The following is a 22486-nucleotide window of genomic DNA, read 5'->3' as shown; positions in this document are numbered from 1 at the left end:
TCCCACAGAGTCCCTTCAGCACCCTCCACTGAGCAAACTAAAATTGTCTTCACAAAGGAGGGATGCCCATGGGATGTAGCATAACAGTGAAAAGTAGATTTAGAGTTGGTAGATAATTAAGTGGCACTGCATGTAAATGTGGATTTTACCCAGGGTTGATTCCCTTCAAAGGCTGAATCTCTTCTACTTCCTGCCTACTTTTAGTTGTTATTGACTGCCTTCATACAAGTGTATCTATCATGCGGGTACACGTAACACAGATAGATCTCTCTATTTGTCTCTCTTAATACATATAGGTAGCACAGCTTCTATTTTTTATGTACTCGATGGTTGGTCATTTGAGTTATTCTGTGATTAGCACAAGGCAAAAGCTACGGATTATGATTTGATATAGAATCTAGACAATACTTTGAGCAGAGAACTACCCCTCTTTTAATATTTCAGACTACCTACCGTGAGGTTTATGAAACGTATGGCCATCTTGGCATTCGATGGTACACATTAAGTTTCACTGACACACCCTTATCCAAGATATTCTCAGGGGAAAAAACAGATTTCCACTAGTCCTTAAAAAAATAGAACCAAAAAAAAAAAAAAAAAGTTTACTCAACCACATATGAAATGGCCTCCTCAAATTGGCCAGATAATGTCAAAGTCACATTCCTACCTCATAATTTAAAATACTCTCAAGATACTGAGGTCCAAAAAAATCGTGTCCATAAAATGAAACAACTTTAAAATTATGTGTCACTATTTTTATGTATTAAAATCTATAAAGTTTAAGTACATGTTAAAAGGACATGGAGTTCTAAGGGATGGATTACACAAAACTCACTTGGATCGGGAGTATTCTCTGTAACAAAGGTTGTTCCTAAACATGCCAACTTTAATATTACATAGCTAGTAATCTTTTTTATGTCGTTATATAGGACTTCAAAGTTCTAGGCAGCAGACCAATAAACCACAACCCTGTGGGAACCACTTGAAAGCAAAACTTTCCTTCTAGTTCTTGTGGCAATACTTTGTGAAACAATAAGGAAGCTGTATTACAAAATCAAGTAACTCTGGCACCAAACACCACAGGATATTTTTGTGAAAGAGTTATGTGTCTTCTAAAAATGTATTCTTTTATAAACAAGGTAAGAAAATTTAGCAGGGCTCACCACTCAGGAAGAGCTGGCTGTACCTCAGATAGGTAGAGAAAGTGTGGACATACCTCCACACCTGAATTATAGTATTTGTTAGTCTGGGGAGCAGGAGTACTGTAAGTGATCTAACCCCTTGTCACAAAGGAATCCGAACTTACACAGCTGTCAGAATTGCTGGGGAAGGCACGGACTAAAGGATGGGGAGAAGGAAAAGAGGAGTCACCATAAAGTTGTCAATCTGACAAATCAAACCTACCTGGACACCAAAGGGGGACTTTGAGGAGAGGTCTGTGACCAACAGGTGCTCCTGTGTAACCACTGCCTCAGGGGATCTGCTGAACCAAGACTGATGATGCTAAACAGCACTGATGACTAGCCATCATGAGGATGAGCAAGATGGTGGACTGAAATGGGAAGGACAGGGTGGAACCCACCAGGGATCATCTGTCTGTTGGTCATCTAGTCTGACAGCAAAGACCTTAGAGGAAAAATGGCTTCTGTTTCACTTCAGCCTTTCAAATCTCACTCGTGCTCCTTTGATGAATGTAACCAAATAAATAAGTAAGAGTTCCCAATTTAACCAAACAAGCATATGGATACCTACCATGGATGAGTATTATTTTAGATACACACAAAAATTACTTTTTTAAGTCATCCTTCTGCTTAACAAAATATACATAGGGTATGAAAAGATGTGAATATAATTCTAAGTGATTTTAAAATCCATATTCCTTCATTAGAAAATGTATTCTCAAAACAGTTCACCATACTTTTTCCATCACTCTCTGGTTTTTTCTGAAGTAAAAGAGAGCTTCAAACAGGATTCAAACTTCTTAGATCTACCAAAGAAATCAGTTTTATTTTGGCCATCAGCTGCTAAGCTACCACCTGGATGTTAATGCCTACACTACACAAATTAACATAAAAGGTTGCAAGACTAAAATGTGATTGAAATTTATGTCATTATTTGATTCTGGATGAACAGAACCTTTTTTTTTTTTTTTTAAAATATCCTTTCCCGTTTCATTTGGGGTCCCCTGTTTGGCCCACTTTTTTTTTTTTTTTTTAATTCTTGTGGACATTTGCAATTAGATTCCAATCTACACTGTTTTTATAACTATAAAACACGTGTAAAAATAGCAGTTCATATCTTAAGACATGATTCTTAAGAAACAAGTATGAACTGAGTAAGAATAAGAAAAAATTTGCTAGTATTCCTCTATAAAGTTTTCACATTAAGTCCAGTTTTCTATTCCAGAGTATATAAGGAAAACAATTTCCTTTTTTTGTAAGAACATTCCAAATCTTATATTATCAAGAAATCCCCTAATTTTTAAAATTCTCACATTAATATGTATTGAATACCTACTAGGTTTGAGGCACTGTGCTTCAAAATGAAGACAGAAGAATGAAAGAGAAAATGGTTAATGTCTGTAATATTAGAGAGTGGTTTATTAGTCTAAGTAGCCAAAACATTCTTTAACTAAAAAATGTTGGACATCTCATAATTATTTCAAAACTTACTGTAAGACTACAGTCATTAAATAAGTATGCCTAGCATAAAGACATATAGACCAATAGAATACAGCAGAGTGCCCAGAAAGAGACCCCTGCTTATATAAAATTAATTTTTCACAAGGAAGCAAAAAACTATTCAATGGGAAATGACAACCTTTCAACAAATAACACTGGGAAAACTGGATATCCACATGCAAAAGAATCAAGTTGGGTTTTACTTAATACCGTACACAAAAACTCTAAATGAAATGAAGACCTACCTATAAAAATAAAAATTGTAAAACTCTAAGAGGACAACTTTATATGACATTCACTTTGGCAATGATTTATTGGATTTAATCCAAAAGCAGAGGCAATAAAATAAGAAATAGGTACACTAGGCCACATTAAAATTCAACTTCTGTATTAGAGGACATGATAAAAGTGAAAAGGCAATCCATGAGAAGAGAGAAAATGTCTGCAAATTACCTGGTAAGGGGTTAAATATCCAGAGATATTTAAAATATTTAAAAACTGAGAACAATGAAAAAACCAGCCCAATGTTTTAAAAGGGCATAGGATGTGAATAAACAGGTATCCAAAGAAAATCTGGAGTCTGTGAACAAATAGTCTCTTACAGATATTTAATCAGTATGCCAATAAGTGATCATATCAATAAAACAGGTCTATTTCTAAAAACATAATGTGTCAAATGGGCTCAAAGAAGAAAGCCTAGATAATTCAATAACCATCACAGAAATTATAATGTTAATTTAATAACCACCAAAATGCCATTCTCCTAAGCTCACCACCCCCTTAAAAAAATTCTCCAAGCTTAGGTAGTTTTACTAGGAAGTTCTATCAGAAATTTGAAGATTAAATTTGTTTCTTACAAAAATTACTCCAGAGAATAAATGAGGAAAAATGACCCATCTCATGAAATACAGTGTTCTACGAAAATCAAGTAAGGACAACATAAGAAAGATAAAAAATTTCATTTATAAACAGAAAAAAATCCCACATAAAATACCTGGTAACTAAGTCCAAAAATATAAAAAATACTATTAAGTACTGTTCATCCCAGAATCACAAAGATAGCTCAACATCAGTAAGTTTACCATGTGAATTCACAATTAGCAACAGAAGTCACAAGATGATCTTACAAGATACAAAAAAATAATTTTTCAAAAAATGTAATGCCTTCCTATGAAACTTCGAAAGAAATAAACTTTCTTGGAAAAGAGATTAGAGACTTCCCAACCAAAAACTTAGAGCAAAGATTTAAAGAAATAAGATGAAGTCCGTTTAACAATAGAATCCAGAAAACCATAACCTCATTTTTTTTGCTCTTCTACAACGTAATACCAGTGGTCCTGGCAAAAGCGACAAGGGGCGCCTGGGTGGCTCAGTGGTTAAGCTCTGCCTTCAGCTCAGGTCGTGATCTCAGGGTCTTGGGATTGAGCCCCGCATCGGACTCCCTGCTCAGCAGGAAGCCTGCCACTCCCTCTCCCACTCCTCCTGCTTGTGTTCCCTCTCTCACTGTGCCTCTGTCAAATAAACAAATAAAATCCTAAAAAAAAAAAATCTGAAATCTAAAATGGTGGCTAGCACAGATAAACAAGAGCAGCCAACAATAAATGAAGTCAGATCATCAACTCAGTTCTATCGATCTTACAGATCTAAGGTCCAAAACCAAACAAAAGATGGAATGCAGAAGTTTGTACTTTATATGAATCACTAAATTCTACTCCTGAAACTAATATAACACTATTTAAAATTTAAATAAAAACTTGAAACATTCAAAAAATTGTACTTTGTCTCTTTATACATATTAAGTACTATTTTCAATATTAAAACATGTTGGGGTGCAAAGGAACAGATTTCAATGGTTTTAATACATGAGAAAATTATAAGGAATTCAGGGGTTCTTACTAGTAAAGGAGGAGAAGAGGGTGGTGAAGCCCAAAGTAGAAGTGTTTTCTCTGTTTAATATAAAGTGGAAAGTTTATACCAAACAGAGAGATGGTAGGTTAAAAATGTACATATCAAGTAGGGAAACCACAAATCTCAGATCCCCGCAGACTGCAGTCTGAGCAGTAAAAGATAATGTCAGGCCCTGCTAAGGAGCTGGTACTTTATGCTGTGGCCATCGAGGGCAACATGAAGTCCTCCAGTTATGGACCAACACGGACAGACTGGCAGGTTATATATATCACTTGGGGGTGCTTACTGATGTGAAACATTAATAAAGGTGGAAAAGGCAGGAGATAAACTGTCATGAGATTTCTCCCATGCCCCTAAAGTCCACGTTTAAAAGAGTAAGAGCTAAGTCAAGATATTTACCAATTAAAATTTGATGCAGCAGTTTTATATCAAGGGAAATACAGGAAAAAAGCAAGTTTGTGTAGCATTTATATAATAGTCTCCACACATAAAAAGGAAGGGAGAGAAATTAGCTTCAGAGTAACACCTAAGAAATTACTTTCTGGATGTAGAAGATAATTCTTCTCAAAGCAGGTCCCAGAGAAGGTCACAATATTTTTTCCAATATTTCCAAAACTGCCCAAAATGGGACCAGAAAAATGACAAGGCATTGTGAGCCTACCTAGAAGAATTAATAGAAGAAAAAAAAAATACAAGTGTGAAGGAGAAAAACAACAACAACAACAAAAAACAGGAGAAATAAGACAAATGGGGAGAAGCAGAATTTGCAAAGTGTTTGATAACTCTCCCAACACAGTAGGATTGTGGATTTACTTTGTCTGGAGTATTACACACACTGCACAGATCATGGTTTTACTAGTGATGGAGATATGCAACTTGCTACTGTGGTTAACAGTGGAACACTCATGAGGCAAACGGACGGTAGGCAGTTACTCTCAGTAAACAGTCAAGTCAGTTCCTTCCTACCCCGCAAGCTTCATGTTTAGATCCTTTCCTTCCGATTCACTTTTCTTCCTATTTTCTTCTTCTGTGCACTGTTCCCTTGAGGATATTTTAATTTCTACCCCTTCCTCAGTTTTCCATTTGTTAAACGATTGATGCCCTTTTCTTATCCCTTCCTACTTTTCCTTTCAAAACCCCATGTAATGTGAGGTTTCTTCCAAGACTCTTCATTCTGAGGCTCTTCCAGACCACCTCTTAACTCAATCCAGGCCCACGTCAACATCCATCAAAGCCCTCTCCTTTGGTACACTAGAGATAAGGGAGAACAAATGGGCAACTCTAAAAACAGCAGTAAAACTTCCAAAAATTCCAATGCCGTGGATATGAAGAAAGGACACTCTTAACAAAATTCTGTCTTCTTGATATGTTTCTGGTCAACTTAGCATTTAAAGCCCACACTTGTTAGCACTTAGTGTAAGGTATAGGTCTTATCTATTCTGTTGCATGTAGGGTGTGAGTACAGGATATGTATTACAGCAGGAAATTCCTATTATACTCCCTTAATTTTATGGTTATTATATCCTGTACTTAGAGACTTAAGCACAAGGATTTTCTTTTCCCATTGAGTGTTTGTTTTTTTCCTTAACGTTGTTTTTAACCTTTCTAGATAAAGAACACTTTTTAATATAATACAGCTTTTTCAATCTCCATTGTAATAGTTGAATATTAACTGTCTCCTGAGTAAAGTTTATGATACAAACCAAAAAGTACATATTACCACAGAGGACACCTATCACTGGTTGAGTCCTGCTGTGTATTTCATGTATGTACATATTCATGAGAACAAATTACCTTCTAAAATTCTCTCAAAATAAAGTTCTCGGAAAACCTAAAAACTGGACTGTTAGAAATAAGGCCAGGCCTGTAAAGAGATTTTAAAATACAGTTTGTATATCATTTCAGAATATGATCTACACCAATTCTCAAGAAATGGATTTATGCAGTTTGAAAACTCCTGTGAGGAAAATCTGTTTCATAAAGCTGCACAAAAATATTTCATGTTATCTAATGAGAATTCTCTGGACCAATCTGAAATTTTCATCATTTTCCTGGAGACAGCATCATTTACTACTGAGTTTCTTTGTTCTTCAAGTTACCAGTTTTCCTGTAGCAACATCTTAATTGGTCATTAAATATTCCTAAGAAATATATTTTAGGATCTTAAGAACCAAGGAGTAAGCACCTAGTTACATAGAAAAGTAAATAACAAATATGCAAGTATTTATCTTAACTCATAGTATAGGTTTTTAATGAGCTTTAAGTTAATACCAATCCAGACACACATTTCATTATTCACATGTACAACTTGTTTTTCCATTTTACATACTAACACACACCTACATTTAGACATAAGTATAAGTATGTACCATATGTAAAGAATGTAACTTTATATCCTATCCCATCGATATCCAATCATGAGCACTTTCATGTTCCACTAAATTTTGCAAAAACACAACTTTAGGTGACCTTTAAAGTTCCTAACAAAAGTCTGCTATTTGATTTCTAGAAACATAGCATGAGATGCTCACATTTACAAAAATGCTGCCAATCACCAAATTTAGGCATAAATATTCCCCCATATTTCTCATATTTTCAGATGAATTTTTTAATGGTTTCAGGAAGCATTTATAAACACAGAAGTATGTACATATATATTATCTCCATCTCAACTCATCGTTTACATTAGTATCAACATAATATTACCTATCTACATATACATAGGTATGTATATGAAATTCTTTCACTGGACAGTATTAAGAACCTAGTGTAAGCCATGAAGTTGTCCAGGTGCTAAAAGACAAAGATCCTGCACTCATGGAACTCACATACCATCATCAGGAAGCCACAAGTACTTACCAAAAGTACAATCATGTAAAAAACTGGTAGCTAATCAAGAAAAGTAAAACAGAATCAAGGTATATGATAGAGAAGGTTATTTTACACGAGTTTATCAGTGAAGGCTTCTTAAGAGGTGCCATTTGCACAGGGACATCAATCAACAGTGGAAACATTGTTCATATCTCGACTAAGTGGTCTAGAAGAACCACTAAATAGACTTTTTTTCTTTTTAAAGATTTTATTTATTTATTTGACAGGCAGAGATCACAAGTAGGCAGAGAGGCAGGCAGAGAGAGGAAGGGAAGCAGGCTCCCCGCTGTGCAGAGAGCCCGATGCGGGGCTCGATCCCAGGACCCTGGGATCATGACCTGAGCCGAAGGCAGCGGCTTAACCCACTGAGCCACCCAGGCGCCCCATCCACTAAATAGACTTTTATTGTGTATTTATATACACACATACTCTGGGATATCCTTTCCTTTCAACCAATACTTACTTGGGACTAATATACCAGGCAAGGTGCTATCAACTCAGATAACTACCCAGGACCCAATCTAGCAAGGGAGTTAAACATTTTATATGCCAACTCCCAGGTAATTTTTCCATTTTAATTTTGATCTGGGCAGGGGGAAAAAAAGCAAAACAGAACAGGGCACTAGGAAACTTGTAGGGAGCTGGCCTAATCTATTTGGGGGTATGGGAGTGGGGGAGACAGGAAAAGGTTCCCTAAGTAATAATTTAGGCATTACTAAAAGATATGTAGCAAGATAGGAAGAAAGTCAAGTTCCAGAAAGGACGAAACTCAAACAAGAGAAGGAAGGAGAGCAGACTGCAGAAATGGGGGGGGTGGGTGGAATTAATAGCCCAACAGGTGAAATACACAATATCATCTTGACACCTATGGCCTCTCAGTATCATTTAATTGGGAAAGTCATCTATAACCTCAACCTTCACATTTCCCACTTTTTTCATATCCTATTAAGAGGTGTTTCTTCTACACGTTTGAATTTTATATCACTTCAGTAACAACAGCCCAATTTTTACTAAACTCCCCATAAAAGGACAATATTATACATTTTCTACATGAGTTCCACAAAGGCAAATTAAACCCTGGATAAAAAAGGTTTTCTACATTTTTTAAGGCAAGTTTTTAATCACTATTCCAGAAATACCCAGAAATAGCCCTGGAAAACAGATCTATTTGTTTTCCCCTTGGGACAAATTTTTTTATTTTATGCTAGATAGAAGAGAATAAAAGCAAATAATTAGCATTCCCAACCTTCTCTTTCCTCAAGCCTTCACATCTCACCTACCTCCCTGTCAGCTGATGATTTACTTCCTCTATCAGAATAATAAAAGAGTAGACAAACTTCACACCCTCTCACTATATCTATTTTCAACTTTATACACATAGTATTCCTTCCTGTCCCTGTGTATAAACTACGCATTTTCCTAGTAAAGATCAACTCCAAACCATTAATACATGATACCCTATCACCTCTCAATATGGCATCACTTTTTGCCCCCCTCTTCTAAATCATTCCGTCAGAATATCAGTTTGTTATATCCTCTGTTTTAACTTTTTTTTAAAGATTTTATTTATTTATTTGACAGACAGAGATCACAAGTAGGCAGAGAGGCAGGCAGAGAGAGTGGGGAAGCAGGCTCCCTGCCGAGCAGAGAGCCCGATGCAGGGCTCGATCCCAGGACCCTGGGACCACGACCAGAGCCGAAAGCAGAGGCTTTAACCCACTGAGCCACCCAGGTGCCCCAGAAACAGAAAATCTTAACAATGATTTTCAGTAAGGAGAATCCATCAGTAATCAAAAGGATCGCAAACCCAAGTCCAAAACCAGATGGCTTCAGTGGATTATTTTATTAAATACTTAAATGATTAATGCCCATCCTTCTCAAACTCTAAAAAAAACAGGAGAGAATATCTCCAATCTTATTTTATAAGGCCAGCATTACCTTCATATCAAAACTAAACAAGGACTTTAGGAGAAAATTAAACACCAATATCCTGATGAACACAAATACAAAAATCCTCCAAGTATTAGCAAACCAAGTTCAACAATCCATAAAAGTATCATATACCCATGACTGAGGGAGATTTATCCCATAAAGACAAGAATGGTTCTGTGTTGTATAACATATAAGAAAATTAAGGATAAAAAAAACAAAACATGATCCTCTCAATAGACACAGAGAAAGTATTTGACAAAATTCAAAAGTCTCAAAGTAGGTGTACAGGGAAACCTACCTCAACATAACATATACGATCAGCCAATATATGATCAGCCCACAGCTAACAACATACTGTCATGATTTGAAAGCTTTCCCTCCAAAATTGAGGAACAAAACAAGGATACCCACAATCTTGCCACTTCTACTCAATGTAGTATTCAAAGGCCGAGCCAAGTGTAGGCAAGAGAAATAGGGCATCCAAACTGGAGAAGGAAAACTGATAATCTTTGTAGGTACTATATAAAGAAACCTAAGACTCCAAAAACAAACTGAGCAAACTCAGTGAAACTATATTTACAAAAATCACAATCAATTTTTCCTGTTAGAAATTATCTCAATTAAAAAAAAATTTACAGTATCAAATATAAAATGCTCGGAAATAAATTGAACCAAAACGGTAAAACATTTGTACACCAAAAAATGTTAAGACATTAATGAAAGAATTTGAAAACAGATGTTAAAAGATTCTGTGTTCATGTATTAGTAGGATTATTGTTAAAATATGTATACAATCTAAAGGATTACACTGATTTGATAGATCACTTACCAGAATTCCAATGGCAGTTTTAATAGAAATAGTAACAATCCTGAAAATCTGCACAGAACCACAAAAGACTCTGAACAGCCAAAGCAATCTTAAGAACAAAGCCATAGGTAATATACTTCCTGATTTAAAATTGTATTACAAAGCTGTAGTAATCAACAGTATGGTACTGGCATAAAAGCAAATACATACAGACAGACTAAAAATAAAACCAGGTATATATGGTCAATTTTTGAAGAAAGAGCCAGACTACACAATGGGGAAGGACTCTCTACCAAAAAAAAAAAAAAGAGGTGCTGGGAAATAATCTTGAAAATTTATTCATTTTTTCAGCTATAATAAGGTATGTTTGAAATAAAAATATTCATAAAAGTCTATTTAGTCAATATTGCATCCCAGTACCAAATATATATTCAATGTTTACTAATACATTTCCACAAAATATATCAGAAGTTGAAAAACAGTTCAAAATGTTCATCTTTAATCAGTTAACTTGTATAGGAGTTCTACGGTGGGTTTTTGCTTTCTCTGTAGTTATTTCATGTTAAAACCTACTCATTTTGATCAAAATCAGGATGGGTTTGTTTTTGGGGGGTGGGGGCAGGAGTTCTTTCTGTCTTTCATTTTTTTTTTTTTCTTAAGATTTTATTTATTTATTTGACAGAGAGCACAAGCAGGCAGAGTGGCAGGCACAGGGAAAGGGAAAAGCAGGCTCTCCCCCCCTACGTGGGGCTTGACCCCAAGACTCTGGCTGGGATCATGATCTGAGCTGCAGGCAGATGCTTAACAACTGAGCCACCCAGGTGCCCCAGGTATTTCTTTTAGAACTTTAAGTATGGCCTTTTTTTTTTTTCATTTTCACTTTCTTCCCAAGTGTTCAAGTATTGTTTTATTAGCTTGTGAAAATCAAAACATGTATATTATATAAACCCAAGAACAAATTATTTGAAGTATTTAAGAGTCCTTGTGTGCACTTATGTCCATTTTCTTAAGAACTTAGAGCAAAACCACTCTGCTGTTCTACTTTTCTCAAGGAAACATGCCTGAGTCCAAGTGCAGCAGGCCCCTTCCTCACAAGATCAGCAGAAATCCCCACATAGGCCAGGTCTTCTGACCACAGAGTTCTACAAAGCTTCATAATGAGCAGAAGCACCATCACGTCTCATTTAACAAGCAAATCAGAGCACACCTAGTTAAAATTCCACATTCACACCAAGGATTAAACACTGCCCACTACAGGCAAGGAGAGCCTCTGCAGACAAGTGGCCTAAAGAATAGAGAAGCAAAGCACAACAGCAGAGTGCATGTGGCACACACCAGGGACATTTCCCAAAGTAACAGTCCCTGGACACTATACCACCTCCTGAGAGGTGTCTCAGGAGCAGGAAATATAACAGGCTTTTTTGTCACAAAGATGACTGAGACTTAGACAAAGTGCCAAGACTGAGGAATCTATCCTAAAAGAATGAAGAAGAAAAAGGGCCAGAGATCTAATCAAAAGAGATACAAGTAATACACCCGATGAAGAATTTAAATCAATAGTCATAAGGATACTTGCCAGGCTTGAGAAAAACATGTAAGGCTTCAGGAGGCCTTTATTCACAGAGATAAAGAGCTAAAAAACAACCAGTCAGAAATGAAAAAAGCAGTAACTGGGATTCAAAACAGAGTAGACGTAACAACCGCATGGATGGAAGAAACAGAGGAATGAGTAAGTGACATAGAAGGCAGTATAATGGAAAATAATGAAGCTAAACAAAAAAGAGAAAGAATAACTATGGATCATGAGAATAGACTTAGGGAACTCAGTGACTCCATCAAACAGATTAACATTCCTATAACAGGAGCTCCAGAAGAAGAAGAGAGGATAAAGGAAGCAGAAAATTTACTTGAGGAAATAATACCTGAAAACTTCCCTAATCTGGGGCAGGAAACACATCCCAATCCAGGAGACACAGAAAATTCCCAGCAAAATCAACAAAAGCAGGCCAACACCAAGACATATTGTAGTTAAATTTGCAAAATATAGTGATAAAGACAAAAATCCTAAAAGCAGCGAGACAAAAGAAGTCCCTAACTTACAATGAAAGACCCATAAGGTTACCCACAGATCTCTACACAGAAACTTGGCAAACCAGAAGGGAGTGGCATGCTATATATTCAACAGCTCGCATGGGAAAAATCCACAGCCAAGAATATTCTATCCGGCACAGTTACATTCAGAATACAAGGAGAGATAATAACTTTCCCAGACAAACAAAAACTAAAGGAATTCATAAACAGTAAACCAGCCCTGCAAGAAGTACTAAAGGGGACTGTGAGTGGGAAACAAAGACCAAAACTGACAAACAATAGAAAGGAACAGAGAAAATGTCCAGAAACAATGATAAAACAAATATTAAATGGCATTAAATACTGATCAGTAATTATTCTTAATGTAAATAGCCTAAGCTTTCCAATCAAAAGATAGATGGTGTCAGAATGGATTAAAAAAAAAAGAAACACAAGACCCATCTATATGCTGTCTACCCAAGACTCATTTTAGACCTGAAGATACCTGCAGAATGAGAGTGAGTGGATGGAGAACAATTTATCAGGCTAATGGATGTCAAAAGAATACCCAAGTAGCCATATTTATATCAGAGAAAGTAGGTTTTAAACCAGAGACTATAACAAAAGAGGAAAACAGACACTGTATCATAATAAAGGGGACTATCCAACAAGCAGATCTAACAATTATAAATATTTATGGCCCCAACAAGCAAATACATAAACAATACATAAAACAATAACAAACATAAAAGAACTCATTAATAATACAATAATCCTAGGAGACTTTAATAGCTCACATTAATGGACAGGTTTCCTAAGCAGAAAATCAATAAGGAAACAATGGGTTTGAATGATGCACTGGACCAGATGCACTTCATACATTCAGAACATTTCATCCCAAAGCAGCAGAACACACATTCTGTTCAGGTACACATAGAACATTCTCCAGAACAGATTACATACTAGGTCAAAAATCAGAGCTCAAAATACAAAAATATTAAGACCATACCATGCATCTTCTCTGACCAAAATGCTATTAAAACTCACGTCAAACGCTAGGAAAAATTTGGAAAGACTACAAATACATGGAGGTTAAACAACATGCTACTGAAGAATGAACAGGTTAACCAGGAAACAGAATGGAAAAAAAAAAAAAAACCATGGTAACAAATGAGAATTAAAAGACAACAGTCCAATACCTTTGAGACACAACAAAAGCAACCCTAGGAGTAAAGTATATAGCAATACAGGCCTACTTCAACAAACAAGAAAAATCTCAAACCACCCAACCATACATCTGAAGGAGCTTGAAAAAGAACTAATGAAGCCTAAAGCTGGCAGAAGGAGAAAAATAATAAAGATTAGAGCAGAAATTAGTGATATAGAAACAAAAGAACCGATCAATGAACCCAGGGGCTGGTTCTTTGAAAAAACTATTAAAATTGATAAAAACCCTAGCCAGACTTATCAAAAAGAAAAGAGAAAGGACCCAAGTAAAATCACAAATGAGAGAGGAGAAATAACAACCAACACCCCAGTAATACAAACAATTATAAGAGGATAGTATGAAAAGTTATATGCCAACAAATTGGACAATCTGGAAGAAATGGGTAAATTCCTAGAAACAAAAACTACCAAAACTGAAACAGCAAGAAATAGAAAATCTGAATAGGCCTATAACCAGCAAAAGAAATTAAATCGGTAATCAAAAATCTCCCAACAAACACAAGTCCATGGCCAGATGGCTTCCCAGAGGAATTCTACCAAACACTTAAAGACTCCTCAAACTGTTACACAAAAAACAGAAATGGAAGGAAGACTTCCAGACTCATTCTATGTGGCCAGCACTACCCTCATTCCAAAACCAAAGACTCCACTAAAATAGAACTACAGGCCAATATCCCTAAATGAATATTGATGAAAAAGTTCTCAAAATACTAACAAATCAAATCCAACAGTACATTAAAAGAATCATGCACCACAAGCAAGTGGGACTTATTCCTCGGTTGCAAGTGTAGTTCAGTATTCCAAAATCAATCAACGTGATCCACCACATTAATAAAAGGATAAGAACCATATGATCCTCTCAGTAGATGAAGAAAAAGCATTTGACAATGTACAACGTCCATTCATAATAAAAACCCTCAACAAAGGAGGGCTAGAGAGAACATACCTCAACATCATAAAGACGACATATTAAAAATCCACAGGTACTATTATCGCCACTGGGGAAAACTAGAGATCTTCCTCTATGGTCAGGACCAAGACAGGAATATCTACTCTTACCGCAGTTAACATAATACTCGAAGTCCTAGCCTTAGAAATCAGACAAAAAGAAATAAAAGGCATCAAATCGACAAGGAAGAAGTCAAACTTCCACTATTTGCAGATAACACGATACTCTATATGGAAAATGGGAAAGACTCCACAAAAAACTGCTAGACTTTATACACAAATTCATTATAGTCACAAGATACAAATCAATGTACAGAAATCTACTGCATTCCTATACACCAATAATGAAGTAGCAGGAAGAGAAATGAAAGAACTGGTTCCATTTACAATTACACCAAAAACTGTAAGATATGTAAGAGTAAAGCTAACCAAGAGATAAAAGATCTGTACTCTTAAACAATAAAACACTGATGAAAGAAAGTCAAGAAATGGAAAGATAGTCCATTCCCACGGATTGAAAAATATTGTTAAAATGTCCACACTACCCAAAGCAATCTACACATTGAATGCAATCCTTATCCTAGCATCACAGGCATTTTTCAGAGCTAGAAGATAGTCTTAAAATTTGTATCAAACCACAAAAGATGCCAAATAGTCAAAGCAATCTTGAAAGAGAAAAGCAAAGCTGAAGGCATCACAATTCTGGACTTCATGTTCTATTACAAAGATGTAGTCATTGGACAGTATGTTACTGCCACAAGAACAGACCCATAGATCAATGGAACAGAATGGAGAACTCAGAAGGAAACCCACAGCTATATGAACATTAATCTTCAACAAAGCAAGAAAGAATATCCAATGGAAAAAAAGATAGTCTCTTAAACAAATAGTGTTTTGCTGGGAAAACTAAACAGGAGCATGCAAAAGGATGAAACTGCACCCCTTTCTTATACCATACATGAAAATAAATTTAAAATGGATGAAAGGCCTAAACATGAGAAAGGAAGGCATCAAAATCCTGGAGGAGAACACAGGCAGTAACCTCTCTAACCTGGACCATAGCAATTTCTTACTAGATAGGTCTCCTGAGGCAAGGGAAACAAAAGCAAAAGTAAACCATTGGGACTTCATCAAAATAAAAATCTTCTGCACCACAAAGGAAACAGTCAACCAAACTAAGTCACCCTACAGAATGGGAGAATATATTTGCCAATGACATACCGGAGGAAGGGTTAGTATCCAAGATCTATTAAGAACTTACCAAACTCAACAGGCAAACAAAACAAAACAAAAAAACAAATAATCCAGTTCAAAAATGGGCAAAAGACATCAGTAGACACTGCTGCAAAGAGGTCTACTGATGTCTAATAGACACATGAAAAGATGCTCAACATCAGAGAAATACTAATCAAAACTACCATGAGACATCACCTCACACCTGTCAGAATGGCTAAAATTAACAACATAGGAAACAACAGTTGCTGGAGAGGATGCGGAGAAAGGGAAGCCCTCTTACACTGTTGGTGGTAATGCAAGCTGGTGCAACCACTCTGGACAATGTATGGAGGTTCCTCAAATGTTAACAGAAATAACCTATCATCCAGCATTTGCACTACTAAGTAATCACCCAAAGATATACAAAAATACTCATTCAGAGGAATACATGCAGCCCACTGCTTATAGCAGCATTATCTACAATAGCCAAATTATGCAAAGAGCCCAAAAAGTCCAACAACTGATGGATAAAGAATATGTAGTATATGTATACAATGGAATATTACCCATAAAAAATGAAATCTTGCCATTTGCAATGACATGGGTGGAGCTAGAGTATTATGTGAAGTCAAGTCAGAGAGGGACAAATAGCATGATTTTACTCATAGGTGGAACTTAAGAAACAAATGAACATGGGGGAACAAAAAGAGGCAAACCAAGAAACAGACTTATAACTATATAGAACAAACTGAGGATTACTGGGGGTGGGGTTGAGTGAGGTGTGAAATAGATGAGGGGTATGAAAGAAAGGCAATTGCTGTGATGAACATTGGGTGTTCTATATAAATGGTGAATCACCAAGTTCTACACCTAAAACTAACAATGCATGGTGTTAACTAGCTGGAATTTTAATAAAACCTTGGGGAAAAAAGTTAAATAAAGATCTTATAGCAAAACCTTCAAAAACAATCCTATAATTAAGAATTCCTCATCTGAGCCACAGAACACAGATAATTATCATCATATTACTATTTTTTTTAATTCTCCCTAGAATGCAGTAGAAGAATGTTTAATTAGTTACGTACAGTGAATGTCTTAGGGTGGTGGTTCCCAAACTGCAGTATGCATTAGGATCCCGTGGCAGAGATGTCTGCTGAGACACAATTACTGGGGCCCATACCCATAGCTTCTAATTAAGCCAGTCTGAGGTGGAGCCTTCTAACAAGTTCCAAAGCACACCGATGCTCTCTGGGAACCACACTTTGAGAACCAGTACCTCAGTGCATTAGCACTTAATTCTCCAGCAAAAACTGTGGGAAAATGTTTCTCTGATATGCAGAACATGAGATTATATTCAATTTCTCTTTTAAAATATATTAAGAAGAATGGGAGGCGGTAACTTCAGGTGTTTAAGGATGAATAATTTCAGGCAATAAAGTAGATATCGTGTAACTCTGCAACATTTAGGCTATAAAATACAGTATTTAAATAAATAATTGGAGCCTTAAAGGAGGGCATGTGATATAATCAGCACTGGTTGTGATATCCAACTGACAAATCACTGCACTCTACCTCTAAAACTAGTAATACACTATATGTTAATTGAATTTAAATAAAATTTAAAAATATTTATGATAGCTTAACATTGATATAATTATGACCATATACAGGTAAATTCCAACACACCAAATTCATTATTTTAAGAAAACAGTATAAACCGTGCAGACTACTCATACCATTAAAATGGTTTCTATTTATATCATCTCATTTGAAAACTAACCAATTAAGATTGAATCAATTTATTATGGATGTGACCACCTTCTATCCAAAGTAAGAGGCATTATTTTATTATAAATGTCAATATTCTTATTACCACTACCTTCACGTTCGTACAAATCCGTCTGTTCCAAACTCTTCACTGATTAACATCAGCTTAAACAGTCAGTTAGTTCTAACTTATTTCATTGGCAAGTTTCTGACAAGCATAATGCCTAATAACCAGTAACTATTTAAACCATAAATATGCAATAAATGTCAGTAAAAGGTCCCAAAGCATTTTTAGAACATGAGGGAAAAAAAATTATCTAGATAATCTAAACACGAAGTGATTTTGTGAGATTTTAAAAGAAACTGGTTTGTGAACTCAAATGTTAAAGGTATCTATAGCTGTGCAGGTAACTTACCACACAGGCCTTAAATGGTTAGAAAGACTACCCTTCCACCTAGAATTTCTATGGGAAATTGGCTCATACAGTTTTCTCAGTGAACACTAAGTGTGGTTCGCTATGCTCATACTATTTGCATAAACAACACTAATACTGTTAGACACCTGCTTTCCTTCCAGGAATCTGAAATTGTTGTAGATGCTAAGACAGGGGATGCCTATGACCAACCCCACGTCATACCCCGAACACTAGTCTCTAATGGGCTTCCCTGGAGAGAACCATCACCCACATGCTGCTGAATTTTCATAGCTGGTGGGAGAGAAGATGCTTTGTGTGACCCTTCAAGGGAAGCCAAGAACCTAAGCAAGAGGACACATGGATTCTCCCAGACTCTGCATGTGCTTCTCCTATGACTCAGCTGTGAATCCTCTCTACTTCACTGTTAGCAATTTTAACTTGAGGCCAACTATATGTGGTATCTTCCAGCAAATTCCCAGAAAGGGAATATTCTTGCAGACCCCCCACAGAACCATTTTTAGAAACCAGGATTCTTACCTGCTGATATGCTTCATAGATCACATCAAACAGAAAAGCCTGTGGCATTTCACTTGCTCTGTGTCTGGCACGTTCTAGTGAATGGTCTAAGCGACCATCTGCAGAGGGACTGATTACTGTAGACACAAGAGGTCGAACTGCTCCTGCTGCCTGAAGAACAAACAGAGATCCAGTTAACATTTATTATACCTGGAGCAAATTTCAAAGTCAAACACTGAACTCTCTCATTTTGAGGAGATTTTATTCCCGGCTTGAACAAATAACCTCAAGAAAATATTTGAACAAGAGTTGATTTGGTTCATAAATCAGTATTTCACAATCAAAACCCTCTTTCTTAATATTACAGTTCTATATAAGAGATAGAGATTTTTCTTTCCATTATAGGTTCACAAATCCTTTTGGTCAGTGGACACTGAAATCTAATACTAGATCAGAATGGTGAGATCCAAGTGGGTATTCCATGAAGGCAGAAGGGTGAAGGAAGAGTTACTGTGCAAAAAATGGACATGGATTACACATCAGTATGTATTAGTGTGACTTCAAAAATTTTACTTTCAACACAGATAGTTAAGGAAAAAGATCACTCTTCCCTAAGATCCCCAAAATGAGACTGAGCCTAATTAACAACGAATTTATGTCTAATTCCTATAAAAAACCATTCCTTTCAAACCTTCTCAGAGCAACATTCCCTCAGATAAAGTAACCACTGATTTCAATTGCTCTGATAAAAGCTGTCTCCTTTATAGATGCATCTAAACAAAACAGAAAGGCACCTTGATACCTGATGATTTATCCCCGTCATCTTTAGCAGTGTTTCATTGTAGTCTAGAAGGTCATTACCAGACAACTGCTTTGGAGAAGCAGCTTTAAAATACAGTTCCTTGGTAGGCCATTAAGGAACCTCCTCCAAAAGTTCTTATCTTCCATGTAACAAACACATAGGTATTACAGCACATCAAATCAATGAGCCACAGACAATTTGGTCTGGAGAAAACCAGTACCTGTGCAAGATAGACAGCCCATAAACTAGCTTATAAAATCCCAGCAACTGGCTGAAAATCAAAGCTAATATGTGAGCCAAGTAGACAGTTTATAAACTGTCACCATTTCCAGTGACTCAGTAGGAGTTTGGAGCCTAAAAATAAAAGCAAAAATGAGGAGATCGCCAGGGCTGACAGGGAGGGAGAGATGTCCAAGTAGGCGAAAGATAAATAAGGAGAAAACCTAATTGGTCAAGTCTGACACATATCAATAAAAGTTAAAAGAAACACACTTGCATGCACACACACACACACACACACACACACACACACACACACAGCTTTTAAGGGAAAAGTTCTATTTATATTGCAACTATATGTACATAATACTGGAATTCTATACCAAGCCATGAAGCAAATCTATTTGAAAGAGAGAATGAGTCACAAAATGTCAGCATGAGGACTTGAGCAGACTCTCTCCAGCAAAGGAACTAGTGAAAAATATTTTAAATACTTATTCATACTTAATATTTTATACTTAAATATTTTAAAATAACCATTTAAAATCCTTGAAGGGCATGCAGCAGATAAAACATTTTTCAAGAATATCAACTAAATCTTGGTAAAAATAGTGCTTGTGGTACTCAAGCCACAATCTATTTCTTCCTTAATCATCCATCCAGCTCAGTGTGACGGAAATTCCACTAGGAGTAGATACGGCTTGAAAAGATGGGGCCTTCCTCTCCCACTACCACTCAGCTCCAGGTCACAGAGGCTAAATTAAAGCCAACTGTGGGCAAGAGACTGGAGACTCCCTTCCCACTACATAGGCTCCACTCCCAAGCTCTATCCCAGTCAGTAAGCACAGAATGAATCCTGGGCCCTGAACACCCTTAACAACCAATCTAACATAGGGCAGAGGTTTTCACCAGAAGCATAACAAAAGGTTAGAGTCCTCGAATGTCTCCACGGACCACCCTGCTCATGAAGTAGGAGTGTCACCTAGAAAAACAAGACATCATGCCCCACCAAGCAGCAGTGTGGTGATTTTTTATAGGGAGAGAGACAGGCTGCAAGAACAGAGCTATCAAGTTCTCCCAAAGAAAACTCACCTTGTATGTAACCGACGATGACCAAGTTTAAATCGAAGTACCCTGGCAAAAGAAACAGAGACTATCGTGCTAGGCAATTAAGAGGAAGATGGTAGCTATGAAACAGCAAAAACCTCAACCGCTGGCAAGCTAGTTTACCAGAGAGAACTGCAGAAAGAGACAAGTAACAACAACCCCATGGAATCAGAGCAAACTTCCAATACTGGCCTCAAAAACTATCCTTGCAATGGAACCAAAGTTTAATTGAATCACAGTATAGAGCATTTTATACCTCAGGCATTGTTAAGGAAGGAAGGAAGGAAGTAAAGAGAAAAAAGAAAAGAAAGCAATTTGCAGGCAATGAATACAGTTTATCAGTTAAGTGTGATATCAGAAACAGTAAGAGACTAAGAAAGACAAAAGGAACCCTACTAAACTACTTTCATTCCAGCCTGGCTACATTCATGACCAAGATTACACCCTCTGTGAGGGACTGTGGAGACTTCACTGGGTAGGGGGAGAAAACGACTTCACTGAAACAGATCAGCAAAGTCACAGGATACAGTAACAGCTAAGTCTGAGAAAATGGGAGGGAGACTATCATCATATAGAAATGATAAATTATGTAAAGGTCTACCAAGCAATGAATGGATAAAGGAAATGTGCTGCATATATCCACAAGGAAATATTTTTCAGCTATAAAGAACTTGTTTCAACAAAGGAAGTATTTTCAACAACATGGATGGACTTCGAGGGCAATGTGTTAAGTGAACCAAGTCAGAGAAGACCAATACCTTATGATCTCACCTACATATGTAATCCATAAAAAGGGGGGAGGGGGCGCTCAAAGATACAACAGATTGGTAGTGGGCAGAAGTGAGAGGACAGAGGTGGGCAAAACGGGTGAAAATAGTCAAAACGTAAAACTTTCGGTGACAAATTAATCCCGGGGATTTAATGTACAGCATGGACTATGATTAATACTCCATAGTATCAAGTTGCTCAGAGATCTTAAAAATCCTAAGGAAAGGATTCTCTATGTCTGGTGACAGATGTTAACTTATTTTGGTGATCATTTCAGAATGTGAACAAATGTTGAAACATTATGTTGTGCACCTGCAATTTATGTTGTATATCAATTATACCTCAAAAAAATCTGTCAAAAAACTTCTACATGTCAGAATTTCAAAACTGTGGAAGGTGAACATGCTAATAATGAATCCAAGAAGAAACTGGGAAAATAAAAGATAATGAGATGAAAAGATACAGTATGAAACACAGCATGCGGCTGAAACAGTTCTAAGAGGGAAATTTATAGCTGTGAATGTCTATGTATATAGAAACGTTCTCAAGGAAAAAACCTTCTACCTTAAAGGGTACCCTCCTACCTTAAGTTTTTTGGAAAGAAACAATAACAACAACAACAAAAAAAACCCTCAAACTAAATCAAGTGTAAGTAGTAAATAGAGATTAGAATAAATGCAGTAGAGAATATAAAAATAGAAAAAAATAATCAATATCCAAAATCAGTTCTTTGAAAGAATTAACATGATTGACAAACCTTTAACTGGACAAACCAAGGGAGGGGGAGGGGATTCTAATTAGTGAAATCCGGAATCAAAGTGATGGTGTTTCTACCAACCTCACAGAAATAAGGAATATAGAACTATGAACAAGTGGATTTTGGCAAATTAGATGAAATTTCTGTTTCCTAGAAAGGTATCGACTACAAAAACTGATTCAACAATAGACAATATGAATGGACCTGTAACAAGTAAGAAAGCACAATTAGCAATTTTTATTTTGTACGGGGAAAAAGCCCAGGCAGCTTCACTGGTTACACCAAAAACAAAAAAACAAAAACAAAAAACCTCTTCAATACTAATTCCTCACATTATTCCAGCAAGTAATATAGCAGAGAATGCTTCCTAACTCACTCTGTAATGTAAGTATTACCAAAACCAGACAAAGGTATCACATAAAAGTAAACTATAGACTAAAACCCCTGATGAATACAGAGGCATAAATCTTCAAC

General features: G+C 36.4%; 1 protein-coding gene across 2 annotated transcripts in view; it reads right to left on the bottom strand.

Annotated features, from left to right (window-relative positions):
• The window catches only part of CRPPA (CDP-L-ribitol pyrophosphorylase A), a 289217-nt gene that overhangs the window by 233249 nt on the left and 33482 nt on the right, over positions 1 to 22486 (bottom strand). For both annotated transcript variants that reach the window (XM_032873929.1, XM_032873920.1), the window contains exon 3: positions 18381 to 18530. In XM_032873929.1, the coding sequence (XP_032729820.1) occupies positions 18381 to 18530 (150 nt within the window). The remainder of the gene's footprint in view (positions 1 to 18380; positions 18531 to 22486) is intronic.

The sequence above is a fragment of the Lontra canadensis genome, unplaced genomic scaffold (genome assembly GCF_010015895.1).
Source record: "Lontra canadensis isolate GAN:19392208 unplaced genomic scaffold, GSC_riverotter_1.0 scaffold2, whole genome shotgun sequence".
Classification (NCBI taxonomy): Eukaryota; Metazoa; Chordata; class Mammalia; order Carnivora; family Mustelidae; genus Lontra; species Lontra canadensis.
Note: the sequence above shows the minus strand (reverse complement) of the source record. Positions and strands in the feature narration are given on the sequence as shown.